Source organism: Drosophila teissieri, unplaced genomic scaffold, assembly GCF_016746235.2.
Source record: "Drosophila teissieri strain GT53w unplaced genomic scaffold, Prin_Dtei_1.1 Segkk13_quiver_pilon_scaf, whole genome shotgun sequence".
Classification (NCBI taxonomy): Eukaryota; Metazoa; Arthropoda; class Insecta; order Diptera; family Drosophilidae; genus Drosophila; species Drosophila teissieri.
This window is the reverse complement of record NW_025224993.1, coordinates 889,518-908,300: the sequence shown is the minus strand read 5'-3', so window position 1 is coordinate 908,300 and position 18,783 is coordinate 889,518. Positions and strand designations below refer to the sequence as shown.

Here is an 18,783-nt window from a genome sequence, read left to right as displayed (position 1 = left end):
GCCATCTTTAACGGCTGTACCTTCAAAATATCTATTTTGCTTCATATACTGATTATAATCAATATAATTATATAATATATTGATTTTGATCGGTCTGTATACCGAATATGGTACTGATCAAGGATAGGGTTCAGTTCGGCCATCTTTTGTAAAAGTGCTCATAAGGGGCTACCAATTCAGACACTGTGCCATACTATCGAGAAGTTATTTTTTATGGGGGTATTTAAGGTTGATGGTTTATGCCAACAAGCCCACCGCGATTCCTTCCCTAGAAGCCAACATTGCCGACATACGGCCCCAGATGCTTGAAAAAGTGGTCGAGAATTGGACTTCCAGGATGCAGTTTCTGAAAAACTCACGTGGTGGCCATTTACCCAAAGTCATATTCCATCATTAATGTCTTCGAATTATCTTTCAAATAAAAAACAAGAGAGAACGCTATAGTCAAGTTCCCCGACTATCTGATACCCGTTACTCAGCTAGTGGAAGTGTGAAGAAGAATCTTCAACACTGACAGTTTTTGTCGGTTTGAGGGCGTTAGAGTGGGCGTGGCAAAAAGTTTTTTGGCAAATCGATAGAATATTACAAGACTAATACAATAATGAAAAAATATCAAAACATTCTTCAAAAGTGTGGGCGTGGCAGCTTTGGGCGGTTTGTGGGCGTTACAGTGGGCGTGGCAAAAAGGTTTTTGGCAAATCGTTAGAAATTTACAACACTAATACAAAAATGAAAAAATATCAAAACAATTTTCAAAAGTGTGGACGTGGCAGTATTGGGCATGAATCGACAAACATGCGCTGCGTCTATGTCTCAGGAGTCCGTATGTTTAATCTCAACTTTCTAGCTTTCGTAGTTCCTGAGATCTCGACGTTCATACGGACAGACGGACGGACAGACGGACATGGCCAGATCGACTCGGCTACTGATCCTGATCAAGAATATATATACTTTATATGGTCGGAAACGCTTCCTTCTGCCTGTTACATACTTTTCAACGAATCTAGTATACCCTTTTACTCTACCGAGTAACGGGTATAAAAATCTACTCTAAAGCAACTTGGGCATATTCTTTTTCAATTTAAAAACATAAACCTCCTAAAAAAACACCCTTTATATGTACATACTTTTCAACGAGTATGATATACCCCCTTTTCTGTACGAGTAACAGGAATTAATATAGGTGTTTATTGAATTATGTGCGGGATTTATACGATTTATATGTGTTTTTGAAAGTTACACTGAAACCTTTCGAAATACAAGACTAGCCCAAGACGCTAAAGCCCAATACCTCGTTATTAACTTCGCGACCACGACAACGACCAGATCAGAATTACTGGTGCTTCAGCCGAGAAAAAGCAACCTTCACAAATACAACAGCAAATCCAACAATTCACTACTAGGTGATCTAACGCTTATTTTAATTAAAACGAATAACTCATTTAAAAAGCCAGAGTGGAAATAGAAAAAAACATTGAAAGCTTGTGCTGTCGGGGACGGCGCCACAACTGCTTAACGATATTTTATATGAGTTTTATATAACCGTCAAAGAAAACCTTCATCAACCCGTTACGATACTCTGTTGAAATAAAGTAGTTAGTCCCTTTGTTAGAAAAACAGTTGAAACCATTTTTAAATATTTTTTAAGCACTAATGATACATTATATACATACGTATTTAAAAGGTTATTTTTAAATCACGGTACATTTACTTGTATAAAAAAATACATTGGTTTTCTTTATACCATTTTTTCGAACGACAATCCAAATTGGAATACAAAAACACACTTGGTCTGAATATATTTCACTAATTTTCTATATCCCCAACAATTGAAATATAACACATTTCCGTAAACGCTGTAAAGTTATTAAGAACCGAAAACAAACACCATTTTAAAACAACTAATTCTTTTTGAGCAATGAATTTTATATTTGTATATATATGTGCTTTTTTTAGGGTCCTACACCAGCATTATACAGATTGATATAAATACTTTAGCTCTACGATTTCTACCTAGCCTTGCAGGGATCCACTTTAAGTAGATACATATCATACTGACATGCAGTTAGGGACTTTAACTAAATCTATTTCGAAAATCTTTGTTAGTTTGTTTAAATGAGTAAAATTATTCCGCTTTAAGTTTCTTAACATTTGACTTGTTTACCGCAACTATTGATATATAACAAGATCATATATGACAAGTCTTATTAAGATATATATGGTGATACCAAAGACATTATAATAACCAGATGCGTATGCAGCCATTTTTTTTGTGGCGGCCAACTTGCTCGTGTAATGTTGAAAGCGTAAAAATCTAAAAATGGTATGTGTGCATATTTGTGCGAGAAGGTGATTTTCTATCGAAAAACATATTTAATATAAGAAATTTATTCATTTAGAGATTTCTCTCTTGATAAGGAATCCAGTCGAAATAAAAAATTGAGATTAGGTAAGCCGAATTCAGAGGCATAGAATCAGCGCAAGTTTCTTTCCCGATGTTGCCAATCCCATTTCAACGCCCAAATCGCTCAGAACTGCCACGTCCACACTTCTGAAAAACATGTCGAGTAACTGGTATCTTCATTCTTTCTTTTTATACCCGTTACTCGTAGAGTAAAAGGGTATACTAGATTCGTTGAAAAGTATGTAACAGGCAGAAGGAAGCGTTTCCGACCATATAAAGTATATATATTCTTGATCAGGATCAGTAGCCGAGTCGATCTGGCCATGTCCGTCTGTCCGTATGAAAGTATGTAACAGGCAGAAGGAAGCGTTTCCGACCATATAAAGTATATATATTCTTGATCAGGATCAGTAGCCGAGTCGATCTGGCCATGTCCGTCTGTCCGTATGAACGTCGAGATCTCAGGAACTACAAAAGCTAGAAAGTTGAGATTAAGCATACTGACTCCAGGGACATAGAAGCAGCGCAAGTTTGTCGATTCATGTTGCCACGCCCACTCTAACGCCCACAAACCGCCCAAAACTGCCACGTCCACACTTTTGAAAAAGGTTTTGATATTTTTTCATTTTTGTATTAGTCTTGTAAATTTCTATCGATTTGCCAAAAAACTTTTTGCCACGCCCACTCTAACGCCCACAAACCGCCCAAAACTGCCAAGCCCACACTTTTGGAAAATGTTTTGATATTTTTTCATTTTTCTATTAGACTTGTAAATTTCTATCGATTTGCCAAAAAACTTTTTGCCACGCCCACTATAACGCCCACAATTGTATTAGTCTTGTAAATTTCTATCGATTTGCCAAAAAACTTTTTGCCACGCCCACTCTATGGCCCACAAAACCGCCAAAAACTGTATGTGTTGAAGACTCTCCTTCGCACTTCGAATAGCTGAGTAACGGGTATCAGATAGTCGGGGAACTCGACTATAGCGTTCTCTCTTGTTTTTTTTATTAATTCTAATATTTTACTCAATTAGTTTATTTCTAATACTAGCTTGCCGTAGCCTGGCGACCGATATGCCTCAAACATGTTTATGCTGGCTATCTCTTCATTAGGGGACTGGGATACAGCTAATTGAAAGGCTCGTCGCGGGTTAAGGCAACCATTCTGATTTAATTTATCGTTTTTTTTAAATTCCATTTAAAATACTCTCCAAACCTCTAAAAAACAAAGGTTATTACTACGTTGTTTCTTAAAATTGCAAAAATAACATAATTTATACTAATTGAAAAAATTAAACCTCATTAATTTCTTCAAGCAAACTTTTTTATATTTTTTTTTAATCTTTATATGGAAATGTTTATTTATAGGAAAAGCGTACCACTACCACCTAGGCAGCTTAATCTAATGAGAAATTTTACCTATACAATTATCTACAGCTATTTACATATTTATATAGATTTAAATTATGTTGGAGCTATAGATAACATGAAAAACACCAAAGGGATCTTTGGTTATACATGTGAGGGTGGTGACGATTGAGTCTTCATCGTATTTTTAATCAGGGATCTGCAATTCGCAGTGCCGTGCTGCCCAGTCGTCTGGCTAGGCTTGGATAGCATAAAATAGGCCAGGCGTTAATATGCACTTATAGATCCTAACATTATTTTTACGGACAGCTTGTTTCTTGGTGTTTCAGCCAGGATAATTTTGCAATCTTGGACTTGAATGCTTGCTGTACTGAGGTGTTTGTAATGGGTCTTTTGCTCTAAAACTGTTAAGACTGCAGTGTCGTAAGCATATTGTTTAGCTATTGAGCTTTTTCAATAGCTGTTGCGAGAAATATGTAGCCGAAGAAAGTTTTGTCTTTTGTCCGATACAGTTTATTTTGTTAATTATACTGGCAGCTAGGGCCGACCAAGAGCTATAACGAATGCACAAGTTAAGTCTTTGCCGAAAAACGAAGAAGTGACATTGGCGGGACAGACAGCCGAATGCTGCGCCCAAGCTTAATGTAGGTAGATAACGAAGAGGATAGAAGATAGAGACGAAGGAATGAGCGCCATACAGATAAATTCATGCGAGAATAGCGGTTTGCACTATGGGCATCGCAACTGCTACCACTGACTACTTCGGTTTACAATATTACGAGTATAAGATTAGTCTACTGCACAGTTTTGGGGGCTGCATGACCCAACACATATGTTGCATCGTTTTGATTACAATGTTGGCCCCAGAACACTTCCTTGAGGAACGCCTTCCTCAATGCATTTTAGAGAAGACTTGCATGCATCGGCTGTCACCCAAAATGTGCGTTCTTCCAAGAAACAAGTTGAAACAGGTGGGGTGAGGAGTTTCTTGACTTTGTGCAGGAGCCCAGGGTGCCACACTCTATCGAATGCTTGCTGGACGTCCAAGATGCGGCGACCGTGTACTCTTTTCTTTCCATCGCCTCTCAAGTAAATTTAACCACTCTATGCAGTTATTCTAGTGTGCCATGCTAGATCCGGAAACCCAATTGGAATCAACAAGTTCATAATTTTTCCAATGGACTGAAGGTGGCTAATTGGTCTATAGGAGTCCACCTCAGCAGTTGGTCGTTTTCCTTGCTTCAGTATCAAGATTATGTTGGCTACACTGTAAAAAATATTAAAATCATCGACCCAGACATGTCAGGGACACAAATAAATTCTATACCACACTGAACAAATAGTCGTCATACTTCTTTATTCTTTTCGTTAAAGAGCTGGGGGTTCTTGACCATACGTTTAAGTTTCTGAATTTAAGCTAGAACTGCAATTGTGAGCAGTGTAGAAGAGCAAGTGTCCGTGAAATTAAATAAATAAACGACAAGAAAAATTGAACAAAATGTATGACGGTCCGTCCTGATACAAAAACAATGCATATTCTACAGCCGGTAAGTTCGAAAATTTATACAACATTATAACTAATATATCGAAAAACTATGTAACTGTTTTGATATGTTACAAATGTGCAAGAATAAAAGACTAAATTGAAAAAAAACAGAATTAGAAAGAAAAAAACTAAATATTTAGAAGAATATAGTTATATTACACAATTTGTTTTAAGTTAAACCCGTTTTAACTAATTTCAGTAACCTTAGAATCGGACCTCCATGGAACCTAATAGCAAACTTAACATGTAACTCTTGTTCCTTGATAAACTATGTAGTCTGGATTCTATGTGGTCTTGATTCCCCATTTTTGGTGACATTTCATGCAAAAAACTAAATGAAAAAACGCACTGCCAAAAGTTAGTAAAGTAAATAGATGTGGTTTCCTGAAAAGTAAATGATGAATTAAAGTAAACAATCACCCATATTTTCCACCCATATTAAAAAAGGTGGATTTTGTAAAAAAAAAAATTGATCTAAGATTTTTATAAAACATTTCCGGACTGTTCCATCCGATTTTATGCAAGAGTAACTAGTATAATACAAATCTAGAAAAAGCGGGAAAGTCAATATCATCGACTTAATAGATACCCATTACTAAGCGAGTTTTAATGCTAGGAAGAAATTCACAAATTGTTTTTGGCATGTTGATGGATAAAACAAGAGAGAACGCGATAGTGGAGTTTGCCGATCAAGATTACTGGCCTAGTCGATCTGGCCATGTCCGTCTGCCACGCCATCATTTTTGAAAAATGTTCTGTTTTATTTCTTGCCGATTTCTAACGGTATGCCAAATATTTGTATTTTTCTTTCCAATTTCTATCGAAATGCTCAAAAGAATGTTCAGCTTCCTCGTTCGCACACCAATTAGCTGAATAGCAGGTATTTGATAGTCGAAGAACTCGCCTATAGCGTTCTCTCTCGTTTGCTATGTGGTTTTTAGGCCACAATACAGCACACAACAACAACAAAGTTATTCGGAAATATAGCAGCTATCGGGGAAGAGAAAGCAGAAATGACGGACGCAGACCCCCATTCACCTCTCATGAAATACGGAAATGGCCCAAAAGAATCAGGATGGTTCCGGTTCAAATATACATTTTTATACCCATTACTCGTAAAGTAAAAGGGTATACTAGATTTGTTATTCCGACCATATAAAGCACTTTTGAAAAATGTTGATATTTTTTCATTTTTTTATGAGTCTTGTAAATTTCTATCGATTTTCAAAGAAAATTTTTATAACGCCCACTGTAACTTCCACAAACCGCCCAATTTTTTGAAAAATTTAAACTTGGCGGTAAATATTTATTTAATTCACAGTAAGCAGAAGAACAAATATTGTCGAAATCATATTAATAAATTAAGATTTAAGTGATCTTATAATGTTATAAAGCTAAATGTATACATTTAGATATTTCTCGGGAGTTAAGCTCTTTTTTGTTTTATTTCAGGAATGCCTGCGGAGCTTTACGAAATTTATCTTACGGAAGACAAAATGATGAAAACAAACGTGGAATAAAGAACGCGGGTGGAATAGCAGCTTTGGTTCATCTTCTATGTCGGTCTCAAGAAACAGAAGTAAAAGAATTGGTGACTGGAGTATTGTGGAATATGTCCTCCTGTGAAGACTTGAAACGGTCAATTATTGATGAAGCGCTTGTTGCTGTAGTTTGCAGCGTTATTAAGCCTCATTCTGGTTGGGATGCAGTGTGTTGTGGAGAAACATGCTTTTCTACAGTATTTCGAAACGCTTCTGGAGTTTTACGAAATGTTAGTTCTGCTGGAGAACATGCAAGAGGATGTCTTCGTAATTGCGAACACTTGGTTGAATGCCTTCTTTATGTTGTGCGAACATCAATTGAGAAAAATAATATTGGAAATAAAACTGTAGAAAATTGCGTATGTATACTTCGAAATCTTTCATACCGATGTCAAGAAGTGGATGATCCCAATTACGACAAACATCCTTTTATAACACCAGAAAGAGTAATTCCAACCTCATCCAAAGGTAAATAATAAAAAATTATTTATTTTGGTTTTTGTTTACCGCCTGTTACTCATGAACGGGTTATTATTAAGAATCGCATTTGTGGAAAAATTGTTTTTCCTGGTTATACCCGTTACTCGTGGAGTAAAAGGGTATACTAAAATCGATCTGGCCATGTCCGTCGGTCCGTCCGTATCAACGTTGAGATCTCAGGAACTATAAAAGCTAGAAGGTGGAGATTAAGCATACAGATTCTAGAGACATAGACGCAGCAACAGTTTGTTGACTCATGTTGCCACGCCCACTCTAACGCCCAGAAACCGCACTTAACTGCCACGCCCACACTTTTGAAAAATGTTGTGATATTTTTTCATTATACCCGTTACTCGTAGCGTAAAAGGGTATACTAGATTCGTTGAAAAGTATGTAACAGGCAGAAGGAAGCGTTTCCGACCATATAAAGTATATATATTCTTGATCAGGATCAATAGCCGAGTCGATATGACCATGTCCGTCCGTTGAGATCTCAGGAACTACAAAAGCTAGAAAGTTGAGATTAAGTATGCAGACTCCAGAGACATAGACGCAGCGCAAGATTGTCATTTCATGTTGCCACACCCACTACAATGCCCACAAACCGCCTCTTGTAAATTTCTATAGATTTGCAGAAAAACTTTTTGCCACGCCCACAAATAGACCAAAACTGCCACATCCACACTTTTGTTAAATGTTTTCATATTTTTTCATTTTCTTATTAGTATTGTAAATTTCTATCGATCTGCAGAAAATCTTTTTGCACCGCCCACTCGAACGCCCACAAACCGCCAAAAACTGTCAGTGTGGAAATTTCTCCTTTGCACTTATATCACCTGAGTAACGGGTATCAGAGAACTCGCGTTCTCTCTTGTTATACCCGTTACTCGTAGAGTAAAAGGGTATACTAGATTCGTTGAAAAGTATGTAACAGGCAGAAGGAAGCGTTTCCGACCATATAAAGTATATATGTATATTCTTGATCAGGATTGTAATGACCCGCTTACTAAGAGTAACACGCGTTATGATTTATAGATAATATATATATATATATTCAGTTCGTTTATTCCGATCTATGGTATTCGCACATCCACGCTGCTTGGCAGTCCGCTCAGGAGTAATAAGGAGTAATCACTCAGACACTAGGCCATCGGTAGCGTCTCTCCCGTCGCTGCTCTCCCGATGCTTGGTTGTTGGCAACGCCGGTCGCCACATCCCTCCTTTATTAACAAGTTTTAGCTTTAATGGCGGCAGGGGTGGCTGGATCCCGAGGCTTCCTTCTGTGGCCTGGAGTACTGCGTTCTCCGGGGTAGGTGTTGATTCCGGTAAGCTGTCATCTGGTTGCGGCGTTGGGCAGGAGGCTGGATACGTTTGGCTAGCTGGAACTTTCTTAAGATGTGAGGCATTTTTTTGTTAGTTTTCTACCACCCCCTTCGATCACCACAATATTATTGTGTCGTTCTAAAACCGTAAATTCCGTCTTGTCGAAGTTTGATGTAAGTTTGTTTGGGAACACTACGTTTTTCAAAAACACCTTGTCGCCCACTCCTATATCGACTTCTGTCACGGATGACTCTGTTGAACATCAGCTTTGTGGGCGCAGACCCTTTTGTTCCATGTGGGGTTACGTTGTACATAAGAACGAATTTTTGGATTTCCTCTTTGTAGTTTTTCCCATTTGCGGCTCTGTTCATGTTTTCAACTTCCCCGTTTGCTTGCGGCCAATACGGTGGGGTTCGAACTTGTTTGATGCCGCACGCTTTGCAGTAGTTAGAAAACTCCTCGCTAACATATTGGCGTCCATTATCCGTTCGTAGGTGCTCAGGATATCCCAGTCTACAGAAGATCTCTTTAATTGCCTCTACCAGGGTAGTTGAAGATATGGTTTTAAGAAACTTATGCTCCATATATCGTGAGAAATAGTCAATGAAGACTAGAACATATTCATTGTTGGGAAGCGGACCTAGTAAATCCGACGCTACCCAAATCCAAGGGCCAGTGGGAAAAGGATTCCTGTCCATAGGGGGTGGCCTGATGTCTTGTGATACCAGGCAACAATCTCTGCAAGCTTTGACAAACTTTTCTGCCTCTCTGTCTATTTGTGGCCACCATACTTTGGATCGCAGGCGGCGTTTCATTGCTGTCTCGCCGGGATGTCCTTCGTGGGCTAACTCCAGTATTTTTACTCTCAGAGATGTTGGCACGACTAGGCGGTTTCCCCTCAAAAGGAGCGAGCCAACCGCTGAAAGCTCATACCGAAACGGGTAGAAGCCCACGGAACTATCGGGCTTCCAGGAGTCGTTCTCCAGGCAACTGATTGCATCCATAATCTCTTCATCCCTCTTGGAAGACTCTGCTATTTCATGAATTGTCATAGATCTTGGGATAGAGCTCTGTACGACGCGAAGGATGCTGTATTCCGTCTTGTGGTCGATTGGTTCTACCGGCGGTAGTTGACAGAGTCGAGACAACGCATCTGATATGTTTTCTCTTCCGGATTTATAGATAACGGTGAACGTATATGCCTGGAGCCGCAGCAGCCACCTTTCAATGCGAGCTGGGGGCTTGGATGTTGGTTTGAAAATGGCTTCCAAGGGCTTGTGATCAGTTACGAGTTCGAAGTGCAGGCCTGCCAGATAGTAGTAAAATTTCTCCACTGCCCAAACCAGCGCTAGGCTCTCTTTTTCCGTTTGGGAGTAGCGTTTCTCCACCTCCGACAGGGCCTTGCTAGCAAAGGTAATTATTAAAGGTTCGTTGTCGACTTTGTATTGCAATAACACAGCCCCAAGGGCAACCGGGCTGGCGTCCGCAATCACCCGTGTTCGATGCCTTGGATTGAAATATGATAATTTGGGTACCTTGGATAGGAGATTCTTTAGGTTACTGAAAGCATTTTTCTCGGCTTCGCCCCAGGTGAATTTGCTTTCAGTTTTCAGCAGTTTTCTTAGAGGATCTGTGTGACTTGCAAGGTCCGGAATGAACTTCCGACGTAGGTCACCAAACCGAGGAAGCTCCGCGTTTCTTCTTTGTTCTTTGGGTCTCTGAAAGATCGGATGACGTCAATTTTCTCAGGGTCGACTTCTATTCCCTTGTCGGATAAAATATGTCCGAGGAATTTTAGTTTGCTTGTCTTCCAGATGCACTTTTCTTTATTCAGTAGGACATTATTTTCCTGGAAGATCTGGCATACTTCTTTTACGGCGCTGTCGATTTCGAGGTCAGTTGCTCCAAAGATGATGATATCATCGATGAAGTTCATGGCGTTAGGTACCGCAGATAGCATCTGCTCGAGAAGGCGTTGAAAAATTTCGGGAGCAGAATTTACTTCAAACATCAAACGCTTATAGCGGAAAAGTCCCCTTGGAGTTATGAACGTTGTTATTTCCCGGCTCGATTTATCAAGGGCCAGTTGGTGATAGGCGTCCTTGAGGTCTAGGCGTGCGAAGAATTTAGACTCTTTGAGTCTGGTCATAAAGCAGTCGAAAGTTGGTAATGGGTAGTTTTCCCGTAGGATTGCTTTGTTTGCCAGTCGCATGTCGACACATAAGCGGATGTCCCCGTTCTCCTTAAACGCAAGCACGATGGGAGATATCCAAGCACTCGGGCCCGTGACTGGTTCAATTATATCTCGACTCAGGGCTTCATCCAGTTTTTTCATGACTTTGTCCTCGAGCGCTGCCGGGATTCGTCTCACTGGTTGTTGAACGGGTTTCACATCATAATCTATGGAAAGGCTTACTTCAATGTTTTTCCATTTTGGAAAAGGCTCCATTTCCTCAATACGGTTAATGTTTCTTCCCAGTCGGAGGACTTTTAATTCTATAGCCGTGTCTCGGCCAAGCAGAGATTGTTCTCCATTTTCAATCACGTAAAATGAGGCAATCTCTTCGGTACCCGGCTCAACGGAAATAGGGGCCTCGAAAATATACATTACTCGTAGTAATTTATTAGAGGCATAGGCTCGGAATTGCTTTTCTGTATGAGTTCTTACGTCAAAGACTGTGGCTTTTCTCTTCACTAGCAGAGACCAGTCCGCGTGGCTGATAAGGTTAAACTTGCACCCCGAGTCAATAATCAAAGAAATTTCACGGCCTCCCACTCGGCATCGTATGAACTCCTCTTCATCTTCGCTTGACACTTTAAAGCAATGTGTTTCGCCCTTTTTGAATTTGGAGCTGGTGGCCTCCTCTTCGACAGAGCGAATATACGTGCGGGGCCTTTTCAGGTTATTCCTTTGGTTCTTAAGGAATCGGTCGTTCAAGTTAGTTCGGCACTTCCTGGCAAAGTGTCCAGGCTTCGAGCATTTATTGCAAGTCACATTTCTTGCCGGACATGATGGGTCGTTGTGTGTGTTCGAATTTTCCACATCTGGGGCACTCCCCACTCTGTTTAAAACCACGATGTGTAATTTTACAGATGGGTTCCGCAATTGGTCTTGATGTCATTTCTTTTGATTCTTTGTTGATCTGCTCCTCAACCTGACATGCTTCGATCACTTCCTCTAGTGAATGCTCCTTTCCCAGAAGTCTTTTCTTGAGGTCTAGAGGTGCCCACACATCTATGATTTTATCCTTTAGACATATATCCTCAATCTCCGCTTTTGAGGATCCGAATGCACATCGTTGCATTTGTTGGCGGAGTCGCAACATGAAATCACCAAAGCTTTCTGTGTCCAACGGTGTCAGGCCTCTGAATAGATGTCTTTCAAACGTTGAGTTTTGCTTCGGTGAAAAGTGTTTAGGAAACGGAGTCTATTATATATTTTTCAGGACAAGAAATCCCTCACAAGAACTATAATTGAAAATAGACTAAGCTGAAATAATTCCGTAGTCGATCCTGGCTCAGGGTCGCACACCAATATTTCATACAGTATTATTATACTCCTTACTCGTAGGTTAAAAAGGGAATATTAGATTCGTTGAAAAGTATGTAACAGGCAGAAGGAAGCGTTTCCGACCATATAAAGTATATATATTCTTGATCAGGATCAATAGCCGAGTCGATTTGGCCATGTCCGTCTGTCCGTCCGTCTGTCTGTCCGTCCGTCTGTCTGTCCGTCCGTATGAACGTCGAGATCTCAGGAACTACAAAAGCTAGAAAGTTGAGACTAAGCATACAGACTCCAGAGACATAGACGCAGCCCAAGTTTGTCGATTCATGTTGCCACGCCCAATCTAACGCCCACAAACCGCCCAAAACTGCCACGCCCACACTTTTAAAAAATGTGATATTTTTTCATTTTTGTATTAGTCTTGTAAATTTTTATCGATTTTTTCATTTTTGTATTAGTCTTCTAAATTTCTATCGATTTGCTAAAAAAACTTTTTGCCACGCCCACTCTAACGCCCACAAACTGCCAAACTGCCAGTGCTGAAGACTCTCCTTCGCATTTCCACTAGCTGAGTAACGGGTATCAGATAGTCGGGGAACTCGACTATAGCGTTCTGTCTTGTTTTTTTATTAGTATTGTAAATTTCTATCGATATGCCAAAACTCTTTTTGCCACGGCCATCCTTACGCCTACGAACCGCCCAAAACTGCCGCGCCCACACTTTTGAACAATCTTTTTTTAGTCTTGTAAATTTTTATCGATTTGCCAAAAAAACAGTTTTACTAGACTTTATATTTATAGACTTTTATATTTATACCCCTAAAAAGCGGTAAAACGAGTTCAGTTAGAAGATTCCAACACAATAAAATATACATATATTTCAAATCAGTATTAACGGCCGAGTCGATATCCATGTCCGTCTATCGGTCCGCTTCTTTGCAAAACATTCCCTACCTTTTACAGCAATATGCATGAAACCTTTGGAAAAGTCGTATCTTTAATGCAGGAAGTCGGCCATAATATGGACTTGTTACTTATCGGATAAGTTCAACAAAAATTATATCGATATTGTGACTCACAAACGTTACTTTCGCTGCTCGAACTGGGAACACCATGAAGAGGTTGTAAACCAATACATAGGTTTGAGACCATCGACTCATCTGGTTCCAGGTGCTGATGCTGCGAGCAGTGACTCGCCTGTCAGTAGTTGCCTGAAGGCGGCTCTTGAGCCCTTCGAGATCAGACTAAAAAATTATCGCCACCAATAGCAAAAACGCGGTAAATGGTAAAATATTTTCTGAGTTATGTTTAGTTGGGACATACCGCCACATAGCCTCATAAATTTCGTTCAAATGGGACTTTTAATATGTGTTTTATTTTGCGATAGGTCTGCGGAAAGAAGAGTGGCACTGAACTCAGACCTTGGATGCGTTTAACTTTTGAGCTTCTCTACTTTAGATTTTGAAGTCAGCAATGGCAGCTTTTAACTTTTTTTCTTTTCCTACGGATATAAACGCTTTCCATGGAATTGGTATGTGCAAACCGTGGAATTGATATGTCCCCCAATTCTTAAACATATTCCAAGCTTTTTCCAAATGTCTAGAAATCCTAATTCAACTTCTTTAACCATAGATCCTGCAATAGAATTTTATTGATTTAAATGTAACCTTAGATGTGGTGACATCGGGGGATTTAAGGGGGAAACTAGCTTTAGACACTTAAAAAATAATTTTTTTGGTTTTAATAGATTTAAAGCAAATTCTCGAAACTTTAAATGGGATTTTCTCGACTTTCAAAATTGTGAAAATAATAATATTACAAATAGTGGAGCGATTTCCTCTCCAGCATTAATTTTAAAGAACGTAAGAAATAGTTTTATATGGTCTACAGCTTTTAAAAAACAAATCATTTGTATACCCTTTTCGACTGCAAAATCCTGTTTTACAGGGTTAATTTTCGAATTTCGACAACATTTAAGTTCCTCGTCGATAAAAAAAAAATGTTTGGTTTGTTTAATTTAGACTGTTTTAGTCTTTTAGTGGCCAGTATAGCTTACACAATCTACGATGTCAGATCTTCTACAAGATCTTTGAAATTTGAAATTTGTTAAATTTCAATTTTCACTTGTGTCTTTAAATAAATATTATATGGAATTAAAAAGAACTCCCTTCTTTTTCCTAAAAATGTACTGCAAAATAGACATTTTTTAGCTCAAACCGTAGCTCAAACCTAAAAAATACATTTGTGAATTTAAGCTCCCTTGGTTTGCCGAACTTGGGACTCTTCAGACTTAATAGATCCGAGCTCCTCTTAGCATGCATCACCACAATATATTATCACAGTAAATGTCTGATCCAATAACTTCAGTAGTTCTAGGTAATGATAGTTTATAAGCGAGTTATTCCGGTTACATATGCCCATCTGCTTAATTTTTCATTACTTGCAATATATTTTCCTATTATTTTATTACTTTAGGAAAAGGAATGGTTAATAAGGCAAACAGATTTAAAAAGCTAAATTCCATCCATAGCTTATAAACCCCTTAACCTAGTTAACCGTTTTACAACTATACTTGCTATACTGATTTTTTCTAACTTTTTTGTACTTTTTATATCTTGTAGCCAGCAGAATGAGTAAATTTTAATATATTTGTATTATCGAAAGCAAAACAATCTTTCGTCCCAAAACCTGATATAAGCCCTTTATATTTCAAAGGAATTTTTTATTAGTGCCTTACGTAAAATTTTGACAAAAAGAATTTTAAAAAAATTAATGAAGATACAATTTTAAAATTATACTCTTTAATTTCAAATTTTGCAAATATATAATTTTATAATTATTTCCTTTTTTTCAGGAGACAATTTGGGCTGTTTTGGAACAAATAAAAAAAAAAAAGAAGCTAATAATTCCGATACTCTCAACGAATATAATATTTCGGCTGAATATTCTAAAAGTTTTGTAACATATAACAAATTAAACAAGGGATACGAGCAATTATGGCAACCTGAAGTAGTTCAATACTATTTGTCATTGTTGCAAAGTTGTTCTAATCCGGAAACACTTGAAGCCGCTGCTGGAGCAATTCAAAATTTGTCTGCATGTTATTGGCAACCTAGTATTGATATTCGCGCAACAGTGCGTAAGGAAAAAGGTCTACCGATACTTGTTGAGCTTCTAAGAATGGAAGTGGATCGCGTAGTTTGTGCAGTCGCTACAGCACTACGCAATTTGGCTATAGATCAACGCAACAAAGAACTAATTGGAAAGTACGCAATGCGTGACTTAGTCCAAAAACTTCCATCTGGAAATGTACAACATGACCAAAATACATCAGATGATACAATCACAGCTGTATTAGCAACAATTAATGAGGTTATAAAAAAAAATCCGGAGTTTTCCCGTTCCTTGTTGGATTCAGGTGGGATAGATAGACTTATGAACATAACAAAACGGAAAGAAAAATATACCTCTTGTGTGTTGAAATTTGCAAGTCAAGTTTTATACACCATGTGGCAACATAATGATTTGCGAGACGTTTATAAAAAAAATGGATGGAAAGAGCAAGATTTTGTTAGTAAACATTATACTGCACATAATACTCCACCAAGTTCACCAAATAACGTAAACAATACACTAAATAGACCGATGGCTTCACAGGGACGTACTCGCTATGAGGACAGAACCATTCAGCGTGGAACAAGCACATTATATAGTGCTAACGATTCCAGCGGTGCCGTTATGTCTAGTAATGAATCTGCAATGCTTTCAGACATGGTTAGAAAACAACTATAAAATTGGTTGTATTTTCATTATTAAAGTAATTAAAAATACATAAATAAATTCAAAGTTTAAATTATATTTACTTATATTCCTTTAGCAAAAGTGTTTTTGCTGTATTTACTCAACTTAATTGTAAAATATCATATTAAATACATATTTAGAACACTAATCAGATAATTTAATAAATAAAATAAGAATATCCAAGTTTTATTAATACAAATTGTTTTATTAAAATTTTAAGTGCCACTAAACCACTTACCTACTGGGTTGGTAAAGGTGGGTTATTCAAAGAAAACACATATATTTATATTCGGTACTTGTAGTTTCTCCTTCAATTTAATTTCAAAATTTGTAATAATCGATAAAACTTTAATTGTATTGATCATATTTTCTTTTCTGAGGTATATCGGAGGTAGGCAGTTTTGTTCCCTCGGAATCTCCGACTCAGTCGACCGGGCTCACTCGGGTCCTTGCTAGGATTGGGACCGCCTGGGCCCTGCTTTGTCTAATTGGATCTCAGCTACCTGTGTCTCAGTTCGGAGATTCCTTGTCTCGACGTAGCGACCATGCTACTTGCTGACTCACGGCTGAAGTTTCTTTTCTCATTTCGTTGATTCGCGTTGTTCACTTGTATTCTCGGTCTCCTTGACTGTCCAGCGTTTAGCGTTCAGTATGCTTATCTAGGCCTTCTTTAACCGTTATTCCTTGATGTCTCCAGTCTCCGGATCCACTGTTTTACCGTTAGCCTGGCCCGAAGTACAGCGTGGTACCGTTGCTTAATCTGGCACGCAGACGCTTACTGTTCTACAGCTGTCCTGCTGGGCAGAATTAGAAGCAGCTTATTCAGATATACCAGGTCCAAGCATAAACCTGAACCTCATTGCATTTCTAAGCATGCAGGAAATGCAGCAGGAAGGTCAACAAGAGAGTCATGAAGGGAGATAAGGCTAAGTCCAGAAAGACCCAGGCCCAGCCAAACGGATTACGCGACCCGAAATCGCAAAACAAGTCAGGGAATGGTCTTTCCGCTTTGACGGAGGAGATATTACGAATTCCTGGAGCAGATGGAGTGGTCCGCAAACACGTAGGGCTTGGAGGTAAACATGATTCCCCGAGAAATTCCGGAATGGATGCTGGGGAAAGCTCTAAAATGGTTAATTTTTAATAGCAGACAGTGGAGAACTTGGGCCGAATTCGTGGAGACTTTCTATGCATACTTCCTGCCAAGGGGATACTTTGCGAAATTTGCAATCATGGTCAGGCAAACATCAGGCTCGGGTGAAGTTGGAACAATTTAACCCGGTCCAGTCCAGGCGACAGAACACAACCCTATGGAGGCCGCTAGTCAATGCACAGAGACACAACGGAGCGACACCCGGGGGCAACTAGGTGCTAATCCGCAAGAAGCCTGTCCCAGGTGCGCTGGACTTAACCATTGGGCAAGAGGCTGCTGTTCTGCTGGATGTGCGGAAGAGTAGGAATTAGAAGCATGGAATGCTGCCAGAGAGCGAGAAATGGCCAGCGATCTCAGCCGCAGAGAAGCGAGCGGGCCTGGCAAATTCCTTTTGGAAGAATCATGTCGGTTCCAAGGAAAGGGCTGTTCCAATGGCGAGTGATGCTGTTTGGATTAAACTTCGCATAGTACACATTTCAACGGGCACTGGACCTGGGGATTGGACCGGAAATGTCCTCACATGCCTCTGGGTACCAAGAAGACATCATCGTGATTGGTCGCATCCTAGGCGAACTAAAAAGAAACCTGAGGGAAGAGTTCCGCCACTTAAAGAACGCGAACCTAAGGATAAGCCGAGAATGAACCAATTCTTCAAGCAAGAACTACTGCACCTAGAGCACCGCTTCACAAACTAAGGGATGGCTACGGACTCAGAAAGGTAACAGCCATAGCCCAGGTGAAAGCAAGATTCGTCACAGACCCAGTTAGGGCGTGCCATGACTTTGGAAAAATGTTCATCCTGCAAACGGGGCCAGCACCAGGCTCAATTCTTACGCAGGATACAATTCGTACTTAAGGCTGACCCTAAAGGGGCTCAGTTAAACGTGGTGGCATATGCGCTATCAAGTTAAGGTTCTACCAGAGTTTGTGGTCACGACACCAGAGATACTGTGAAGAACGCAGGAGACAGAGGCCAAAGCAGAGTGCAACTGGATCACGGAAATGCAAGAGAAAATAAAGGCACATCTTCATAAGTTCGCAAACTATGTATGGGAAGACAGCACCCTTTAAGGAAGATTCCGCATAGAGCAGGGAACGAAGATGTGGTGACCTGGAAGCTGTGCATTCCGATCCAACTAAGGGAAACCGTCCTGCGAGAAAACCACGACTCTTCAGCAGCCTGCCGTGTGGGCAGGCGAAAGACACCCCGCAGGAGAATCCGACAGAGAGAGCGAACCGCACAGTAGAGACAATTATAGCACAGTTCGTCGGACAGAACCAAAGAAATTGGAATGAAAGATGACCCGAAATTATGCTGTCTAAGTCTACGGAACACTCACCGGCGTTTTCTGACACAAGGCCTCGAGCCAAGGCTACCGAACGCACTGTACGACAGAGAAACAGGAAGGCAACCAGTGTTGCCGGAAGGAAATCTTTGAGATAGTGCAGAGAAACCTGAAGAAATTTTCTCAAGACCAAGCCAGACACTACAATGCGGCCGAGGGATTTGCGACTGAAATGGCTCCAAGGTTCGATGGGCCGTACTGGATTGTGAATTTCATATCGGCAGGGGTCTGTACTCTCCGCCACCGGGAGGACAGAAAGGAACGCATGGGACACATCTGCGACCTGAAGCAACTGCATCAGGGGGGGGGTG

The 18,783-nt window shown here is 39.7% G+C and overlaps 1 protein-coding gene across 1 annotated transcript in view; it reads left to right on the top strand.

Annotated features, from left to right (window-relative positions):
- LOC122625594 (catenin delta-2-like) overlaps nucleotides 1–16,119 on the top strand; it is a 38,088-nt gene extending 21,969 nt beyond the window's left edge. Inside the window, 2 exon segments of the mRNA XM_043805683.1 lie at nucleotides 6,773–7,329; nucleotides 15,027–16,119. Of these exon segments, the coding sequence (XP_043661618.1) occupies nucleotides 6,773–7,329; nucleotides 15,027–15,964 (1,495 nt within the window). The 3' untranslated portion in view covers nucleotides 15,965–16,119.
- Nucleotides 16,120–18,783: the final 2,664 nt, after the last annotated feature.